Consider the following 20,666-nt stretch of genomic DNA (forward strand, 5'->3'; position numbering starts at 1 on the left):
CCAGCATATATTCTACATGGATAAAAGATTTAAATGTTAAAAAAAAACAAAAAAAAAAAACAAGGTACAAACAAATCAAAAAACAACCCATCAAAGTACTAAAGAAACTTGGAAAGATTATTTTACAACCTGGGAGTAGTATGACCTTTATAACGATGACTCAAAGTCCAGAAGCCATAAAGAGAGAGATTTATAAATTCAATTAAATAAAACAAAATTTCTGCCTGACAAAACAAACCAAAAAATCACCTTAAAAATCAAAAGATAGAGACTAAATTGGAGAAAAAAAATCAGCAATTGCATCATAGTCAAAGGACTATCTTTTATTAATATATAAAGAGATCCTAGAAATTCATAGAACATAACAACCCTGAAAGAAAAGTAAGTAATAATACATATGATTGTAAATGTGCATAATCTGCCCTTTAAACATTTGATATGTTCAACCTCACTCATAATAAGAGAAGTACAAATTAAAACCACAGTGACACACTGTTTTTTATGTGTTTGGAATGGCATATTCCAAATTTTGACTACACTCTCCATTAGGCAGATTACGGGAAAATAAGTCCACTCTTGCACTGTTGGTGGGAATGTCAAGTGGTGTAACTTCTATGGAGGACAATTTAGCAACATCTATCAAAATTACGAATGTATATACCCTTGGATGCAACAATTTCACTTCTAGGAATTTATCCTACAAACATGCTTGCACGTACATGAAATAAAATGTACACTGGGTATTCATTATACCATTATTTATAAGGGCAGACAATTGGGAACATAAATGTCAATCATTAGGGGAACTGATTAAATAAATCATAAATCATGGTATATGCATACACTGGAATTCTACGCAGCTAAAAAAAGAATGAGGACTCTCTCAATATACTTTTATATATTTTATTAACTTTTACGTGAAAGGGTGAAAATATGACCTATATTTATATTATATATTCATAAAGATCTCTAAAAGGATACATAAGAAACTACCAACAACAATGGTTACCTGCAGGAAGAGGGTTAGAAACTAAGTAAATGGAGAATAAGAATGGGAGCATTTTTACCAGGATATTTTGAATTAGAAATAATCGATTTCTAAAAATATAAATAAAATATTTCAAAAAGAATTTATTAAATATCTATTATGAAGAAGATTACATTTCTGTTAAGTGGTAGGAAAACAGAAAGGTCATAAAGGACCATCTACCTGCCCTTGAAGAGCACAGTTAATTTATTAGAATAGCCTATACGAGAAACAAAAAAATTATCAAAAATTATCTTTTCCCCTGATATAGCGATAGCACTATTTCTAAATACATAGTGTGATTCTTACAAAGGTGGGAAAAATAACAAGATAAAATCAAGTGGAGACTTTGCACTGAATTAAAAATGGCAAGATAGAAAAATAATTTTGATAGCCATTTTTAAAGAAACTAATCCTTTTGGCTGAAGTTTATATTTCTAGTTAATTAAATTATTTTAGATTTCACAGGGAAAAAACCTAACTTTTTCCTTTTCTTCATTTTTGTAGAGTTTGAAAATTTTGCGAAACATGAAAAAGAGTAAGTTTTTACTTTTTTTTAGAATATATATACCACTATGTAATTTTCTCTTTTATAACCATCTGTGCAAAAAAAAAAGCAATATTATTCCTAAACAGAGCCTTGCTAGGGTCCTATGTATCAGAACAATCACCCCCAGACTTGTACTACGCTGGGTATTATGAGGAAAAAGGAGTAAGGTATGTCTGAAAAGATGGTAGAGACGAGAGGTAGTTAGATCCTTATAGGCCGTGTTAATGACCCAGTGGGAAATCACAAAAGTGTTCTAGACAAAGATTACATGTTTGTTGAAAAGATCATTCTGGCTGCTGTATGGAGAATGAATTATAGAGTGACAAGAGTTTAAGGTGTCAGCTGTGGTGCCTAATGACTACTTTTGGTGGGAAATTTTAATTGCTAAGAAATCCTTCAGTTGCAAGTGACAGAAAACCCAAATTAAGCTAACTTAAGCAGACAATTATTTGCTTAAGCAGGGGATTTATTGGCTTGTGACCAAGAGTTCAAATGATGTAATTAGGCCCTAATCTCTCATTCCATATCTTCCAACTCTGTTTCACTCTGTGTTAGCTTACTCATAGGCAGGCTTTTACCATGTGTTTTCAGGCTTATGTTGAAAAAATGAGCTCTTTCTTGGTTGTTCAAGTAACAGCCTGATGACTAATGTTGATTGGGCCTGATTATCTTGGCTTTGTTCATTTGCCTACCCCTAAGCCAATTATTGCCAATACATTCAATGCTCTGATTAAGAGGACAGTGTCATATCTAATATTTAACAACTGTTACACGTGGACCCTGACCAGTAAGGAATGAGGTAAGAGCTAAACAACTGGTGTGACCATGGCAAAGTACCAAAGCCCTAGTCATGGGTCAGTTCCTTGATCTAAGGATAGAATCAACTCCACGAGAAGTATGGGAGCTGAAAATTGGAGAAGGGTGGTTTCCTAAAGGAAAATACAAGTTCTATTATAAGAAGGAATTAATGCTGGGCAGGCAGCATAAAAATATCTATGACAAGCCAATATGCAAAAGAGTTCACTCTGAGAGATACCTATGCAAAATCTTTGACTCCAGTTGTAAAAAAACCCCATTATTTCCTTTTGGGACAGTTGTTTTCTTTCTGAAGGATGTATACAATTCTTAGCTCATATGCAGTATAGGCATGATTGCTATCTGCTGAACTTTCTCACCTTCGCCTACTTCTTATTTATGTCTCTGTAGTCAGTGCCTAGCCCAATGCCTGGCACATTGAAATTCATGATTTACTCTAGTGACTAATACTCAGGTAGTTCCAGGAAAAGGTGTTTCTAGGATCTTAGTATTATGTATGTGTTTACAAACATATACGTAGTCCTCCTGCTACATTCTGAAAATGTTGATAACAAAAAAAGGTGAATAATTAATAGTTTCTCCTCCACCACGTACTGTTTCTTAGAAAGTTTATACAAGCCTGAAATTATCTTTTTTTTGCTCCTGGACAGTGCTTGTGCAAAATATGGATCATGTTTTTCACTGGATTGTTTTCAAAATTGTGCGGAAACTGATACGTGAATGTACTAAGGTGCTGGGAAGAGAAATATATTTTTAAGTCTGCCTATATGTAGCCAAAATAGCAAAACAAAGAAACATAACAATGCTTTTGGGAGATTCTGGGCCTAAATAGAATCACCTATAATGGGAAAAAAAGTAGGCTGAAAATGAAGAAAGATATTCTAGGAGTAGAGGATGGTACAAGAAAAATCACAGATTTGCCATAGGTGAAATAATGTGGAGAACGAATAACTTAAAAGTGTACTGAGTGGTCAGAGTGCAAAGATGCAATTGAAAGCCAAGATCTGAATCCCAGAAAAAACTGATTCACAATAAAATGGATCCTGATCCATTTGGGTGATATATAAAGAATCTGTTTGCAAAGAAAGAAACCTTTAAAAAAAAAATATATATATATATATGTAAATGAGAAAATTATAGTATCAACCCATTTGTAAGCATCTATATTTTGTTTTAATTGATAGTGATATGTTTATGTAGGAGCATTAATTAATTTGGAGGAAATGTTTAGCCTCAATACTTATGTGGTCTCAGTGTCTCTTTATTCTTCCCCTTACATTTTTTCTTTTGATTTTAGGTATGTGTATTTCTTCCTCACCAAACAAGCCTGCAGACTCTGTTCAGTCAAAGAACTCCAGCTCCCTCCTGAATTTTGGTATGTGTGTTACTTTCCAGCAGTTTTTTTTTTTTAAATTTATCTTAATTATTTATTTACAGTATAAAAGATACACTTTTAATATGATTTAAGATTGCATATATAAATCCTTATATTTACTATTTTTTCCATTTACCTTTTTATTTTTGACCTAAGCTACTTCTAACAGCTTACACAGGCCTGAATTACCTAGCATATGGGGAAAATCAAGCTAGGTAACCAAATGACCATGATCATGTTGACATGTGGTAGATGAATGTATGAAGAAATTCTGAGGTGCTATAATACTCTGGTTCATATCTAATCAAAGTTACAAAAAAAAATACAAGTGTGATGAAAAGAAGAGCAGGTGCTGCTACCTAATCTTGTATAACTCACTGCACAGTAGGAGCTGAAGCACAATTCTGACAGTTTAAAGGAACTGTTTGCCCAATCGCTCCTAAATATGTTATAAACTTTAATGATAATTTTATATTAAGCATTCTATTACTCTATATGACATAAATCCATCATACTATTTAGATAGTATCATATATACTACAATTTTTTTGTAAGTAGTATAGCAAATAATATGGGATATTATTACTAAAGTTTATTATAACCAAAAAGCAGACTTCCTGAAAAGATCTGGGGGGACTTCCAGTGGGTCCCCTCCCTGGGACCACACCCTGAGAACTGCTGCTCTATGGTATTGTCATTACCTGAATGACCAAAATTGTTGCTGCCACACTCAGACTGCAGGTGGCAAGAAGATGAGAGAAAAATGTGGATGAGGTGTGACCTTCTCTTCTGGTCTTCAGACATTGGCCTGGAAGAGGCAATATCACATTGGCTCACATTTCGTTGAAGAGAACTTACACATGTGCTATATCTAAATTGTAAAAGACACTGGGAAATGCAATAATGCTGGGCAGGCAGCTTCCCATATACTATTCTATTCCTGAAGAAAAAGCAAGGAAAGATTTGGTGGACACGTAGTAATCTCCGCCGCACCTGGATTACTGTCCCTATCTCACCGTGGCAATGTATTTAACTAGAATCTTTGGATCTTTTCATGGGTTTAAAATTTTTATTTCGCTTACATTAACTCTAAGGTTTAAAATATTATAATTAGAAAAAAGTTATTATTCTTATGAAATCATTAAAAAATTCACATAGAATATTATATAACCTATTAAAAAACCACTAAACTTTTCCTGGAATACAAATATCCCTTGCTTCCTTCTTTTCTCTCAATCAGTGATACCACTTGAGTAACTCATGGCTCATCTAAACTTTACAACAATCTGTGATCTAAAATAAGGCTAAAATATTAGAGAGCTGCCTCCATGCTGTTTCTTCTTAAAGTTGAACATTTTACCTACTTAAAAAGCAGGACAACTTTTCCATTGGTTCTCTTCTATAAAGGAGGCATTATAGGATATTTTACTCAAAAAGTATATTTGAATGAAAAAATTTTGTGGTTTATAGACATTTTTATTTTTCCTGAATTGGCCTACATGCAAAAAATGTAGTTCACTACTATTCTAAATTATTAAGAATTGATCAGTGAAAAAGATCCTCAAATTTCAGATACTTAGTACTTTCATATTACATTATGACTTCTATTCTCAGTCCACCTGGGTTACAATCAAGCTCTCTGGATGATTTTGTGACTATCGTGTGAAACTAACATGAAATAGTTTTCCTTCTATCTTCTCATTTACCACTCAGAGGAGTAAAATGTGCATGAACTAGGCAATATGCCCCCTCCCCCGATTTTTTTTTAACCACCACCAGTAATAAATTTGATTTTAGTGGGTTTCTTGTTTTTATCTTCTTTTCCTTTCCTATTACCTAATCTCCTTTTCTTCTAGTTTTGGTATAGTTTTTTGTGGTTCAGTTTTAAGCAACATTTGAGTTGTTACCACGTGCCAGGCATTGCGCTGGATACTTTAACAAATATCTCATCTGATCCTTTTCATCAGTTCTAAAAGTTATATAATACCCACAATTTTGTAAGAGGATGAAACTAATCATCTTTGAGTTTTCCATTCTCTGTTTTCTCTTTGTATTTCAAAGTTTTGTTGCTCAATTTGAGCCCTTAAAAGTTGCTAAGTGTAAGAGTACCTTGAAAATAAACTCCATCAAAGAAAAAGAAAGTCATGTTGTTAAAGTTATAAAGAATATGTCATCAATGTGCATATATTTTGAAGGTACCCAGAAATAGGCCATCTTGGTTATGCAAAATTTCCTCGTCTTTCGTGTGTGTGTGTGTGTGTGTGTGTGTGTGTGTGTGTGTGTGTGTGTGTGTGTGTTGGGGGAGAATCAGTGAGGAGTGTTTAAGGGAGAAAGATAAATAAAAATACTTAGTTTTTCAGGATTGTTTATTACTTTATTTTTTCTAATCTTTTAAAAGATAATCCCTTAGTAAATTGAGGGCTTTCTGGGTCGAAGTAGAAGTATAACTGAATTTGATATGATAAATTTTCTAAAGTAATAGTGCTTATTTTTCTGAAATTTAAATTTTCCAATTTTGTTTTTTTGCTGAGTGAGTGGTGTGTAAAAAGACAAAGATAAAAGATACTTTTTTTAAAGCCAAACAATCAGATTAAAAAATAGGCAAAGGATTTGAATAGACATTTTTCCCAGAAAAGACATGTAAATGGTCAACGGGCACATGAAAAGATGTTTGACATGACTAATCATAAGGGAAATGCAAACTGAAAACACAATGAGATATCACGTCACACCTATTAGAATGGCTATTATCAAAAAGACAAGAGACAAGTGTTGGTGAGTCTATGGAGAAAGGGGAATTTTTGTGTACTGTTGATGGAAATTTAAATTGGTACAGTCACTATGGAAGTTCCTCAAAAAATTAAAGACAGAATTACCATATACCAGCAATCCCACTTCTGAATATATATCTGAAGGAAATGAAATTATCTCAGAAAAGATATTTGCAACCCATATTTGTTCCAGCATTATTTGCAATAGCCAGTTCATGGAAACAACCTAAGTGTCCACTTACAGAAAAATAGATAAAGAAAATGTGAGAGATATGTATACAGTTGACCCTTGAACACATGGGGTTAAGGGTGGCCACCCCCTGCACAGTGGAAAATTCTTGGTATCCGCAGGGGATTAGTTCCAGGGCCTCCATGGATACTAAAATCCAAGGATGCTCAAGTCCTTTATATAAAATGTTTGCATATAACCTACCTATACCTTCCCGTTTATTCTAGTATTTGCATATAACCTACCTATACCTTCCCATTTATTCTAAATCATCTCTAGATTATTTATAATACCTAACATATGTCAATGCTGTGCAAATAGTTGTTGGTGAATTGCAAATTCAAGTTTTGCTTTTTGGAACTTTCTGGAAAATTTTTTTTCAAGTATTTTTGATCCATTGTTGGTTGACTCTGCACATGTGGAATCTGTGGATGCAGAATCTATGGATAGAAAGGGCCAACTCTATGTATACACATATGTATATTAAATATTATATACATGAATGTGTATATATTTGTTATTCATTCACAAAAAAAGAAGGAAATCCTGCCTTTTGTGACATCATGGATAGACCTGGAGGGCATTATTCTAAGTGGAGTAAATTGGATAGAGAAAGACAAATACTGTATGTTCTCACTTATATGTGGAATCTAAAAAAGCTGAGCTCATAGAAATACAGAGTAGAATGATGGTTGCCATGGGCTAGGAAGTGGGGGAAACGGGGAAAGTTCAGTCAAAGAACACAAACTTCCAGCTATAAGATGAGTAAGTTTGGGAGACGTAACATACAGCATGGTGACTATAATTAACAATACTATATTATATACTTGAAAGCTATTAAAATAGTAAATCTTAAATGTAATCACCACACAAAAAGGTAATTATGTAAGGGGATGGAGGTGTTAACTAACCTTAATATGGTAATAGTTTCACAATATATACGTGTATCAAAACATAATGTTCTACACCTTTAACTTACATATGTCATATATAAACATACATATCAGTAATATCTCAATAGATGTGGGAAAAAGGATACTATATACTGAACTACCAAAGGCTATTATAACCAGGGTTCTTCATCTAATTATTACCATTATTAAGTTTGTAAGTGTTCTATACATTTTAATGTTATTAGAATTCTATTATTATCATTTAAGCATTAATTTAATTATGAGTAATAGATTTTAATAAGTTACAATCTATTACTACTAAATCTACTACTAAACTGATCAAAGATGCTGCCTAACGTTTTGAAAAAAATCCATATATTTGCATATGTTATAATACACTCTAAAATCAAGTATTCATTTCTATTTAAGAAATCTTTCTTCATTCAATTTCATTTTTGTTCCCAGGTTTTGCAAATCGTTTTTCAAAACCCAAAGGACCAAGGAACCCACCACCATCGTGGAATATTTAACACAACTTTGGAATACAGGCTGCACGTGCACCTGCAGATAAAACTACTGGAATACTGCTAGCTAAAATAAGTACTCTATATTCATAATATCAACAATTAAGATATGGTAATGCATTAATAGTTTTTAAAAGAAAAGCAATACGCAAATAAATGCCAGAAGTTTTATACTTTCATCTCATTTACATTGCGTTGGAAATCACAAATAAGAATTTGTCATTTGAGCTTACGTATAGAGAATGCTGTATGAGAGTTTTAGAATGGACTTATTTTTCATTTTTGGAAGCTATTTTTATTCTATTTTACTTTTCTACGTAAATATATAAGACTTTGAAAGAGTTGTAAGATTGGATCTCAATTAAATGTGCATATTGCCAGATGTTACTATAAAAAGTGTTTTTAAAAATCTTACTTTGTGTTTGCAGTACAAAATTACTGCTTGTAACAATGACTATTCCCTGGGAGTTATGTTTGCCTAAATGGAGTACATCTTGCACATCTTTCCAAATGTTGTGGGAAATAAGAATAGTAAGAGAAGAAGTCATATTTAATAAGAGAATAAAATATATATGAACGTAATAGTCTTTAAAGACAGTAATCATTCTTTTATTTGGATATACCAATTAACAAGATGTTCAGTTACATTCCTGATAAGCTATAGCCAGCTATTCAATTGCCAAATTTGGAAGAATAATCAATAAAGTAGTTGTCTTTTGGTAGCATTTTTTTTTCATTTCAAAGTTCCTATATAAAAACTGTGTAGTTTATATCCAACTAACCAGAGGTACTACTAGTTAAATTTTTTTCTATATAAATATGGATCTACTTTATCTTAAGAAAGTTGACCTTGCAAATCTAACTTTATGTAACAAGTTAGTGGGTAATTATTATTACAAAGCATTTCCCTGAGTTCTCATAATGATTTAACTTAAAAAAGTCTATAACTTCCTAGAAATGGAATACTTAAATACCGTGTGTTCTTTAGTATCCTTCATTAGGAAGCCCAAGGAAGGCACATATTGGATGAAATATTTTTACCTGTTTATTGCAGTGCAATATACACAAGAGATGCTCAATAAACTTTTTGTTTTTAAACTAACTTTACTGTAGTGTTCATTGTGCCGGATATTTCTCCAGGCACTAGTGCTACCAAACCACAGTGATTTTCCCTGAGTTCTTTACTGTAATCAATTATTTCTAAGTATCTTTATCAAGGAGGTAAAATCTAAAGTGACGATCAAATTGTAAATAGATTTCCGGGCGGAAACCCTGGTGAGCAGGGACGATTTCTGGAGCGTTCTTTGATAGACATACTTCTCAAATTTATGCAACCTTATACGTGCGATTTGAAAACATTAAGAAATTTCGAAACAGTTTTCCATCTAGAATGGAGCGGTAACTGTAGGGATGTATTCAAAATAATCAATGTTTGCTACCGTCCCAGGCACTGGAGGGAATGTGGCCCGACTGCGGGGTGAGGTGGGGCGGGGCGAGGTGGGGCGGCGCCCACCAGGCTCCCAGGCAGGCAGTTCTTGCACCTGCCTTGTCGCGCCTGTAGTTGTAACCATAGCAATCAGTGCCCAGGAACAGGTTCAAAACTGTCTGATTTGCAGCTGCATTCGATTTTAAAGCAAAATCGCCCTCATCTGATAATATTAAGTTCCCCTTTCCTCTTCATCAAACCGCTTGTCCAAGGGTAAAAGGCCGGAGATTCTTTTACCTCACAAAGGTTACCAGAGGAAGAGGAAATTTATAAGTAACTATGGAGACCACCTCCTCCGTGTAAAATGAAGAAAGGGGCACACGGAGACAATAATGGGAACGCGCAGACGGACTCTGAAAAGCCTTTAACATTGTTTCGGCCGTTAAGTCGGTTGGCGGCAACTCTCCGCCCAGCGTCGGTTGCGTCGCGATCCGAAGCGTGACTCGGCGCACGCTCTCTTTCGGCTCCTCCACTCGCCGAGCCGCGACGCTGAGTGGGTGCGGGGGAACTACCGCTCCCGTGAGGCTCTGCGCGGCCCAGGGTGCTTTACAATAGAGCTCGGTTGGAGGGGCCTGCGAAGAAGGGCTGGGAAGTTCCGCTTCCGGCATGTTCAGCTCTGGACGAAGTACGGCCGAGAAGTGGAGGGTTGGGGAGAGACTCCAATGCCCAGCGGGCCGTGCGCCGGTGGCGCTTGCGCGATACGCGGACGGGGGGGCGGTCGGGCCATTTAAATGTGTGTTTGTGGGTGAAATGGCTGCGCAGGTCGGAGCGGTGCGCGTAGTACGGGCGGCGGCGGCGCAGGAGGAGCCGGACAAAGAGGGGAAGGAGAAACCCCATGCTGGGGTCTCGCCGCGGGGAGTGAAGCGGCAGCGCCGAGCCAGCAGTGGGGGGTCTCAGGAGAAGCGGGGGCGGCCAAGCCAGGACCCCCCTCTCGCTCCCCCTCACCGGCGGCGTCGCAGCCGCCAACATCCCGGGCCGCTGCCGCCAACGAATGCAGCCCCAACCGTCCCAGGCCCTGTTGAGCCTCTGCTCCTGCCGCCTCCGCCGCCACCTTCGCTGGCACCCGCCGGGCCCGCTGTCGCTGCCCCGCTCCCGGCCCCGGGCACCTCGGCCCTCTTCACCTTCTCGCCTCTGACGGTGAGCGCGGCCGGGCCCAAGCATAAGGGCCACAAGGAGCGGCACAAGCACCATCACCACCGCGGCTCTGATGGTGACCCCAGCTCCTGCGTTCCGGGAGAGCTCAAGCACAAGGACAAGCAGGAAAACGGCGAGAGGACCGGAGGAGTGCCTCTCATCAAGGCCCCCAAGAGAGGTGAGAGCAGGCGAACTGCCCCGAGCTTGGGCTCTCTCTGTTGCGATATCCCGCCCCTTTGGCCCTGAAAGAGGCCAGCCCTCTGCTTACCTCCTGCTGCTGTACTCCCCTAAGCCCACTGGGGTGGACCCTGGATTTCAAACCGTTGACACAGTCTGACCTACTTGAGGCTTCTTGCTTCGAGGCCGAGCTGTCAGTTACTTCCCCCCTGGCCAGTCCCCCTCCCCGAGCCTTTACCAACGTTTGTTTTCAAATTCGCCAGGGTTTCCGCGCCGCGCGGTCCTTAGAGTGGAATTAGTAGGTGGGGTATTAAAAACTACCTGTCCAAAGTAAAGGCTTGTCGCTCAGAATCCTTTTTCCTGTTTTCCTTGATGGAAAGCTTTACTATTGACTCTCCTCTGCTTCAGAACATTCACGAGTATGGTTTGGGACTTTAATGAGTTTGAATTTTTCCAGAGATTTGCTCGACTCAGTGGTTGCCTTGGCTCCTGTAAAGTGATAAACGCAGTTTATCTTGGTTCTTTTTTATGTGGAGGTAAAAATCATTTTTAATTTTCATATGAAATCTTAGTGCTCTGAAAAGGGGTGGGGAAGGTTTTCCCTTTCCTTTGATCCTAGAAAATAGAACCAACCCAGCCTCTGAAAAGTGGAAGCGTCCAGTAGTAGAGAGTACAGGCAAGAATTCCAGTTGTCTGGCACAATAAATGAGAATTTATTTAATTCCAATAACCCTCACTAAAGTAAAAAATATTTAGCCCAGGAAATGTAGGACTAAATGTGGGTTTGAGAGAAATTAGGTTGACCAAAATTAATGTTTTCTTGTTCCCAAGTACCTGCAGCATTTATTTACATTCTCTTTAGAAGAAAGGAGGGGAAGATACGAATTTTAATTATGTCATATGTTTGTATATGATTTTATGTAATTTGTTAGTTGTATCTACTTAAGATTTAAAAGTACTTTTGTGTTTCTTAATACTGGGGCGCTTAAGTTACTGCACGTTAATGAAATTTTGTCTTTCAATCCAAAGTTCGGTGAGTCTTGGATTTCTTTGACATATTTGGTCTTAACCTAGGGCCAGTTAATTTCTTTGTTTGTTTTGTTGTGCTACTTCCAGATAGTGCAATCTGTTGCAAATAATTGCTCAGTAACTTTTTATTGAATTGAATTAAATCTTCTTTGGTGATACCCACATCTTATCCTCAGGAGTAGAATTTATGCCAGCCTGACAGGAGTGCCAGTTTTCGCCACCAGTGTGCAATGATCTTGCTCTCTCTTATTTTTATCTTTGTTTTTCTCACTTTCTCATTTCATGTGTGTACATGTTTTTGTGTATTTTAACTGTGCAGAGCTGAGGGAATCTAGAGATCATCCAAGTCAAATTTGTATTGTAGAAGAGAGGAAACCAGGGCTAAGGTAGTGAAGACACTCGTCTAATCTAGTCACAGTTAATTAGTAACAGTGCCAAAAAAATGAATCATTGGCCTAATGGGGGGAAGTACCCGGATCTCCTGAATCCCAGTTCAAGATTCATTCCCCAGCTGCATGATGTTGCTTTCTCCTTTTGCTATTCATTTTTTCCACTTCTTTGCTTACCCTTTCCCTGTTCCTTGGCATCAGAGTGGCAGTGGCCAACCCCATTAAAAATTTCTGACTTGGCCCCCTTTTATGGGGGGATAGTGGCAAATAGATGATAATAATTGACAGTGTACTTCTCTGAAAATTGCAGAGGCCCATGTCTTTAAAAAACAAATAGAAACATAAAACTAAAAGTTAAAAAAAAAAAAGGATATTGCAACGTAGTGTTAAGTAACAAGGTCTGAAGGGTTTTCTGTCTTGTTGATTCTTTTGGCAGAAATTCATCTAGTGACTTAAACATATGTATTTATAATAATCATAGATTAACTTTTTCTTGTGCATTATTCATAGAGCTATTATAACAGTTCAATTTAATGAAGTTTTGCTCTGATGGGTGTTATTTGGGTCACACGTACACAAAATAAGAGGTGGTCCAAATCTGTAAAAAAACTTGAATTCTGTTGTGCCATGTTACATTACAAAATCAGCTTTTATATTCAAAATAAGTAGTTTCTATTTCCTTTAAAAACAACAACAAAAAAAAACCAAAACCAAATAGAAACAAACCTTTAACCCAGGTGCTGCCTGACAGAATTTTCTCTGATGATGGAAATATTTTCTATAAATGTGTTGTCCAGTACGGTAGCCATTAGTCATATGTGGCCCTTGAAACAAATATTTTCAAGACTTGAAATGTGGCTAGTGTGACTGAGGAACTGAATTTTTAATTTTACTTAATTCTAATTAATTCATAATTAGATAGTTCCTTTTGGCTACCACATTGGACAGTACAGCTCCAAGCATTTGTAGTTTGCCAATATGTGAAGATGGAAAGTGGGTGAAGATTAGGTCATTTAAACGTTTTAACTTTTAAAGAAATTGAGATATAATTGACACATAACTTTATATCAGTTTTTAAGTGTACAAAATGGTTCAATATTTGCACACATTGTGAAATGATCCCAACAATAAGTCTAGATTAAACATTTTGACTTTTGAATGAGAGATTGTTAGATTATATATTCTGGGGGGAAAGGTTCCCTGACCAAATACATTGGGGAAAAAATGTATACAGTAGCCTTCTAGATACATGGCATACATTGGCATTTTAAAAGTTCTGAGAACCTTACAGAAAGTAAACTGGTTTAACCTTGTTTAATACAGGCTTTTGCATACACTTCAATAGATACCTTTTGTTTTTCCACTCAGTCTCTTTATACTTGTTACAGTGGTATGCTGGAGGCGTGCCTCTGAATTTAAAAAAATCGTGGCTCTACCCGATTATGGCATGACCATGGGTAAATTACTTTAATCTCTCTCAGTTTTAGTTTTTCTGTCTGTAAAATGGGGTTGTGATGTTTCTTTTGTCAGATTGTCATGTGGATTAAATGAGGACAATATGTGGAAAGCATGTAAAACAATGTCTAGTTGTTATTAAGCACTACTTTTTTAATTTAAAAAAATTTCTTATTAGGCACTGTTAAAACTGCTTTTTGTTACTTTATCATGCTTGGGCCTTGAAACAACTCTAAGATTAATAAGGAGAATGGTTGGATCCTTGTTATTTACAGAACTATGTCTTCCCTTCTCTTTTCCTTAGATTTTCAGAAACTATTTTGACTTTTTATTTTGAGATAATTATATATTCACAGGAAATTGCAAATAGTGCAGGGAGGTCTTTACCCTTTACTAGTTTCCTCCAAAGGTTACATCTTACATAACTGTTGTATAATGTCAACACCAGAAAACTGATATTGGTGCAATGGTGTGTGTATAGTTTTGTGCCATTTTAACACCTGTAGATTAGTTTAACCACTGTTGCAATCAAGAAACACAACTGTTCTGTCACCACAAAGATTCCCCCTTGTGCTATCCCTTTGTAATCTTAGAACTTCCTTTGTTTCCCCACCTTCCGCAACCCTTAGAAACCACTAATTTGTTCTCCAGCTCTATAATTTTGTCATTTTGAGAATGTTACATAAATGGAATAATATGGTATGTGAACTTTTGAGATTTTTTTCCACTCAGCACGTCCTTGAGATCTGTTCAAGTTGTGTATATCAATAGCTCACTCTTTTTCATTGCTGAGTAGTGTTCTGTGGTATAGATATACCATAGTTTAACTGGTCATCTGTTGAAGGACATTTTGGTTGTTTCCAAATTGGCCATTATGAATAAAGCTTTTGTGAACATTCATGTTCAGGTTTTTGTATGAACATAAGTTTTCATTTCTCTGGGAATGCAATTGCTGGGTCATATGTTAAATGTATGTTTAGGGGTTTTTTGGGTTTTTTTTTTTTATTTTTATTTTTTTTTTATGGAAGGTATTGCCAAACTATTTTCTGGAATATCTGTACCATTTTACATTCCCACCAGCAACGTATGAGAGATCCACTTTCCTCCATATCCTTGCCAGTATCTGGTATTGTTACTATTTTTATTTTATCTGTTTTAATAGATATGTAATGATACCTAATCATGGACCTAAGTTTCATTTCCCAGTGGCTAGTGATATTTAACCTCTTTTTATGCCATTATTTGCTGTCCATATAGTCTCATCAGTAAAATGTCTCTTTATGTCTTTTGCCCATTTTTTAATTGAATTGTTTTTTTACTATTGAGTTTTGAGAATTCTTTATATATTACAGATATGTATATCCTTTATCAGAATAATGGTTTGCAAATATTTTCTCCCACTCTATTGTTTGTCTTTCCATCCTCTTAAAGGATAAAGTCCAATTTATTGATTGCTTTTATGGATTGTGCTTTTGGTGTCATGTCTAAGGTCCCATGACCTAAGTCCCAAAGATTTTCTGTTGTTTTCGCAAAAGTTTTATAATTTTAACTTTAATGTTTGAATCTCTGATCCACTTGAGTTAATTTTGTATAATGTGTGAGGTTTAGGTCAAGATTCTTTCTTTTTTTTTTTTTTTTTTTTTCTATGATACCCAATTGCTTCAGCATTTTTTGTTGAAAAGACTGTTTTTCCTCTATTGAATTGCTTTTGTACCTTTGTCTGAAATCAGTTTCATTGCCTATTTTCATATGACCTGTGAGCTAAGAATGGTTTTTACATTTTAAATGGTTGGGAAAACCCCATGACACTTGAACATCATTTGAAATTCAAGTTCAGTATCCAGAAATAAAGTTTTATTGGGACACCACTTTATTCATTGAAATGTATTGTCTGTGGGAGTTTTCACACTACAGCAGTAGAGTGAGTAGTTGAGACAGACCATATGGCCTGCAAAGCTTACTGTCTGGCTCTTTATAGAAAAAGTTTGTTGACCTCTGAGATAGATCATTCAGTTAAGAAACATGTTACTGCACAGAGCCCAACAGTACACAATCCAAATTCTTGTATAGGCTAATTATGAATTTCAGATTCCAGACATTTGGAGTTGCTCATAAATAGTTGAAAAAAAATTTAATCTGTAAATGCAAAGGTAAACTTGCTTCATATATAAAATGGAAGGTAAGTTATTTTCAAAGAGGTGAAGTGTCACACTTCAAATTTTCCAGTTAGTACGTGATAGAACTGAATCTAGAACCCAGTTTTTTTGCCTTGTCTAGTTGGCTTTTCACTTTCCACTAAGCACATATACATTGTTAATAAAGAGATTTAAAATATTTTTTGTTTCTTGTAAACAATAGGCTTGAGTCTTAATTAAATGATAGTTACCTATGTCTTTTGAAATCTTAATTTTTTTCTGTTCTTCTTGCTCATAATAAAGCCTAGAGGAAACAAACTTCCTTAAAAGAAAAAACCCATCAAAATAAATTATGCTTCTTTTTAGTTATTTTTGGCTAATAAATGTACAATTTTAATAGTATTTTAATAATTTTTTAAAAGGAAAGGAGGAGTTGATCCCTGTAGCTCTCTTCTTCAGTGTCGTTAAATGATAGGATTGCTCTTGTGTATTCTTGTGAGTCAACCTTCCCTTCTCACTTTTTTTCGTTTTTGACCAGGGAAAACTGCTATTACAGGGAAACTCCCCAAGTCACACAAACTAATTGAAATTTTCTGTGATGTCAAAAAACTATTAGCAGGAATTTTAATCCAGAAACAGCTGATTGTTTTTGGTGATAGGCATGGGGAATTACTTGGGGGTTATGTAGAGAACTGGAATAAACAGATAACCTCATTTATCAGATCAACACATTCAGGGACTGATGTTTTTCTTTATCCACTTAGAGGGAAGCAAAAAAGCCTTTAAGGACTTTTTTTGCAGAATCTAAATAATATTCTGTGATTATGCAGAATTATCATGTAATTGGCACTCAATAACATATTTGTTGAATGTAGTGATGCTTCCTTTATTGGAGGTTTCTTCCAAGCCACTTCAAGTCTTTTGTTGTAACTGGACAATTTTAGTTGATCATCTAAGAGCAGTGCTGCAGAGGAGAAGATAGAGAAGGCAGAAAGGAAGAGAATATAGTGTAGTGTATTGGAACAGTTTTGGAGTCAGACAGGTGAGAGTTTGAATCTAGATTGTCATCTACTACCTTTGTGACCTAATATAAGTAACATCTTATTTCAAGCTTGTTTTCTTCTCCATAAAAAGGATTTATAAGTGTACTTTACTGGTTTGTTTGAAAATTAAAGTGAGATAACATAGGTGATCCCTAGCAGACACTTGGTGAATAGTAGTTTTCTCTTTCAGATATTTTTTTCTCCCCATTTTAGGTGATTTTCTTGTGGTACACCACATTGTACTCTAAGTTGATCATCTCTAGCTCTAGTTTTGATATACCAGAGTTATTGACAGTTATTTCAAGGAAGGTTATCAAATATCATTATGAAAATGATAAAGATGGTAAGGGAGGACTTACTGTGTGTCAATGAGGGCCTTATATTCATTGTCTCATTTAATTCTTACAATAATTCTGTGAAATAGATACTAGTATTAGTAACATTGTAGATGATAAAATTGAAGTTTAGGGAGATTTATGAGCTTGCCCAGAGGCCTTAGTAAGCAGTGGAGCTGGAACATTAACCTAGGTCTAACTGTAAAACACTTGCTCTTAAATAGCATATCTACTGTCTCTACAATTCAGCTATTTTGGAGTAATAATAGTAGTTAACATGTATAATTTGTCATGTTCTGGGACTATTCTAAGTACTTTATAAGCTTTGTTTCATTTGCTCTGCAAACTGATTTTATGAGGAAATACTGTTACTTTCCCCCATTTTACCAATAAGAAACAAGATACAAAGAAGTTAACTTGCAAAAGTTAGTACTGCTAGGAAGTGATAGGACAGTGCAGCCAGTCACTTTTAAACACCATAATTTGAGGGGTGGCAGGTAAAGTAAGGCAGTGTTTTAAGCATACAATGATGTACTAAAATGATGGCCTTCAAAATCTGCAGCTTTTTATTTTTCCTTTTTAGTCAGGCTTTTCTGTGGAGCTGGAAGAACTTTATTTTCAGAAAAGAATTTATTTTCAGAAAGAATTTATTTTCAGAAAATAGAACTTTAGCTAAACTTTTTTCTTTATTATGATTAATGAAATATTTAAAAAAAATCGTAATTTTGCTTTTGCTTATCCACCATGATTTTTTGGAATTGAGGATACTATGTATTTTTAAGTTCTAAGCTATAATTCAGTCATAAAAATGGTGTTATGAATTTAAGTTTTGTAATGTGGAAAGGTAATTTTTTTGCATTAATGAAAGCTTTCAATAGTGTTGTTAAATTAATGGTACTATTTAATGGTTGATAATATTAATGATATAAGCACGTAGAGGATTTTATTGATAATGTCATGTATTAATCTATAGTTATAATGGCCTTTTTTAAGACAGCCAGCAGTTTGTCTCTAAGATGTTTGTGTCTTCTTCTGTAGAATGACATACTCCCTTTTATATTTAATTTCACAGTTTGATATGTGAAAGCTTTCCTTAATCATAGATACAATGAATCTTGGCTCTTTTTCTGTAAAAGAACTGTTGTCACTTAATATTAACTTTTGTACTATAGGGAAATACTCAAAATACTACTTCCTGAATATGTTCTCTGGAAAGCTAAAATCGCTCAACTAGAAGTGGAAAGATTGTGAAGACATTGATTTTTTTTTTTAAATTGATATATAATTGACCTATAACATTGTGTAAGTTTAAGGGATACAATACATTGATTTGATACATTTATTGCAAAGACATTGACTTTTAATTGACATTTTTAATTCAAGGCAAGACAACCTTGGTATCATCCTCTTGAAGCAATAATGAGTTACTGTAATAATCTTTAACAACTTTGTATATGTATACCGTTCTCAGTTAGTTGCTTCCACAATAGTTCAGAAATAAATTGTGATTATTCATGGAAATTCACTGGCTAATATGATACAGTCTCAAATTTCTCTGTAAATAAAGTCGAGCTTTCTTTGTCTCAGCCTTAGTTAAGAATCAAAATTCAGGAAATAGGATTAGTGAGGAGACTGAAATCTATTCTGTTTTAAACTTTTATGCTGAAATACGAGATTACAATCAATTTAAGGTCCTTTTCGTTTCCTTGTACAGTGGGTTTTTTTTTTTTTTGAGTTGGGCTATGTTGCACTAATTGAATGGTTCTCATATAAATGAGTTTTGGAATAAAACCCACAGAGACTTGGCCATGATAGAAATACCATTGGTAAGCGGATAGTAATATAGAAAACGTGTTACAATCAAGGCAGCTCCTTCTTGGTGTTAATTTCAGTGGCAGATCTAGGTCACAATTCATCTTCTGCATACCAAATACCTTCTCTGAAGCTTAAATTAACAGAGTCTATTCAGAGGAATTTTTTCTTTTTTTTTACCTGCAAAATTGCCAAAACGTTCAGCAGAGGGTAATTAGATGACTGTTTTAAAATTGGTCTAACCTTTATATTTAATGGCATTAACATTTAGTTGGTTGGGAGAATTGCCCAAATTACCAATTTGATATCTGGAAAGAGTATTTAGATGAATTTTATTTGGTAAGAAATATAAATGACTTTCACTAAGTATTTTAAGGAATTCTCAAAGCTTTAGTTATATATAAAGTAAAAGATTGCTTTTTCTGCCACTTTAAACAATCTAATTATATTATATTTTGGTGTATGATCTCAGTTTAATCATACTTGATGCCTGCAAATGAAGGGTTTTCTTTTTGTTGTTTAAAAGCAAATATTAAACAGAATGAAAATCATTTGGTATCTGTACACTTCAAAGTCTTTGACTTGTACTTTTAAATACTTTCTTTAGAAGGTTTTGTAACGATTGTGATTATCCGGTGATTTGGAATGATTTTGTATAGAGTATTGCAGTTGTCATATATTTACATATTATACCAAGTAAATTCTTTACTGTAGAATTTATTGAACTTATTATCTTCAGATGTGATAGAATTAATTAGAATATCTGTCTTAATACTGAATTACTTGAATCATATCAGAAACACTATTTTTGAGAAGACAAATTCTATACAGTAAATACCACACCAAGCTGGAAGGTTGGTCAGGACTATACCTGATATTTAATCCTAAAGATTTCTTGCCAAGACTAATTTCCAACTAGTAAAGATGCTATTCTATTTTGGGTTTATCAACCCATGATAATCCTTTAAAAATTAAAAAATATTTTTTAAATTATAAAAGTAATATATGTTTCTTGCAGAAATTAGAAAATACAGGTACGCAAAAAAGAGGAAACCTAGACATTTATAATCCTACCAGCCTAGATAGCCTACATTAATACCTTGGTGTGTATTTCTCCAGATATTTTTCTGTGATGTATATATAAAAAATACATATAGATCAGTCATACTTTTTTCTCTTTAGGTTCTTTGCTTTCCTCTAGAATATTTTCCCTAGAAAATATGCCTGGCCTGTTTATTATTTAGGACTCAGCCTAAATGTCACCTCCCAAAGAGAACTTCCCCAGCATTTAGAGTAGCGTACTGATAACTTTCTCTTTCTAGTCCAGTGAGATTGTAAGGTCCAAGAGAATAGGGATCATGTCTGTCTCTGTCAACACTGTATTTCTAGTGCTCAGAAGTGTCCCTGGGATGTAGTAGATACTTAATAAATGTTTGAATGAATGAATATTTAATATTATCAAAATGGAATCAGATTATACACGTGT

General features: G+C 35.0%; 2 protein-coding genes and 1 long non-coding RNA gene across 4 annotated transcripts in view; 2 read left to right on the forward strand and 1 right to left on the reverse strand.

The window, feature by feature from the left end:
- Nucleotides 1–9,685, forward strand: part of PTPN22 (protein tyrosine phosphatase non-receptor type 22) — a 45,657-nt gene extending 35,972 nt beyond the window's left edge. For both annotated transcript variants that reach the window (XM_014566418.2, XM_014566419.2), the window contains exons 20-22: nucleotides 1,535–1,565; nucleotides 3,691–3,768; nucleotides 8,127–9,685. In XM_014566418.2, coding sequence (XP_014421904.2) covers nucleotides 1,535–1,565; nucleotides 3,691–3,768; nucleotides 8,127–8,191 — 174 coding nt within the window. In that variant the 3' untranslated portion in view covers nucleotides 8,192–9,685. The remainder of the gene's footprint in view (nucleotides 1–1,534; nucleotides 1,566–3,690; nucleotides 3,769–8,126) is intronic.
- LOC116665869 overlaps nucleotides 1–11,369 on the reverse strand; it is a 53,454-nt gene extending 42,085 nt beyond the window's left edge. Inside the window, exon 1 of the long non-coding RNA XR_004322620.1 lies at nucleotides 11,074–11,369. This is a non-coding gene — a long non-coding RNA (uncharacterized LOC116665869). The remainder of the gene's footprint in view (nucleotides 1–11,073) is intronic.
- Nucleotides 9,817–20,666, forward strand: part of RSBN1 (round spermatid basic protein 1) — a 41,044-nt gene continuing 30,194 nt past the window's right edge. Inside the window, exon 1 of the mRNA XM_006193142.3 lies at nucleotides 9,817–10,983. Coding sequence (XP_006193204.2) covers nucleotides 10,278–10,983 — 706 coding nt within the window. The 5' untranslated portion in view covers nucleotides 9,817–10,277. The remainder of the gene's footprint in view (nucleotides 10,984–20,666) is intronic.

The sequence above is a fragment of the Camelus ferus genome, chromosome 9 (genome assembly GCF_009834535.1).
Source record: "Camelus ferus isolate YT-003-E chromosome 9, BCGSAC_Cfer_1.0, whole genome shotgun sequence".
Lineage (NCBI taxonomy): Eukaryota > Metazoa > Chordata > Mammalia > Artiodactyla > Camelidae > Camelus > Camelus ferus.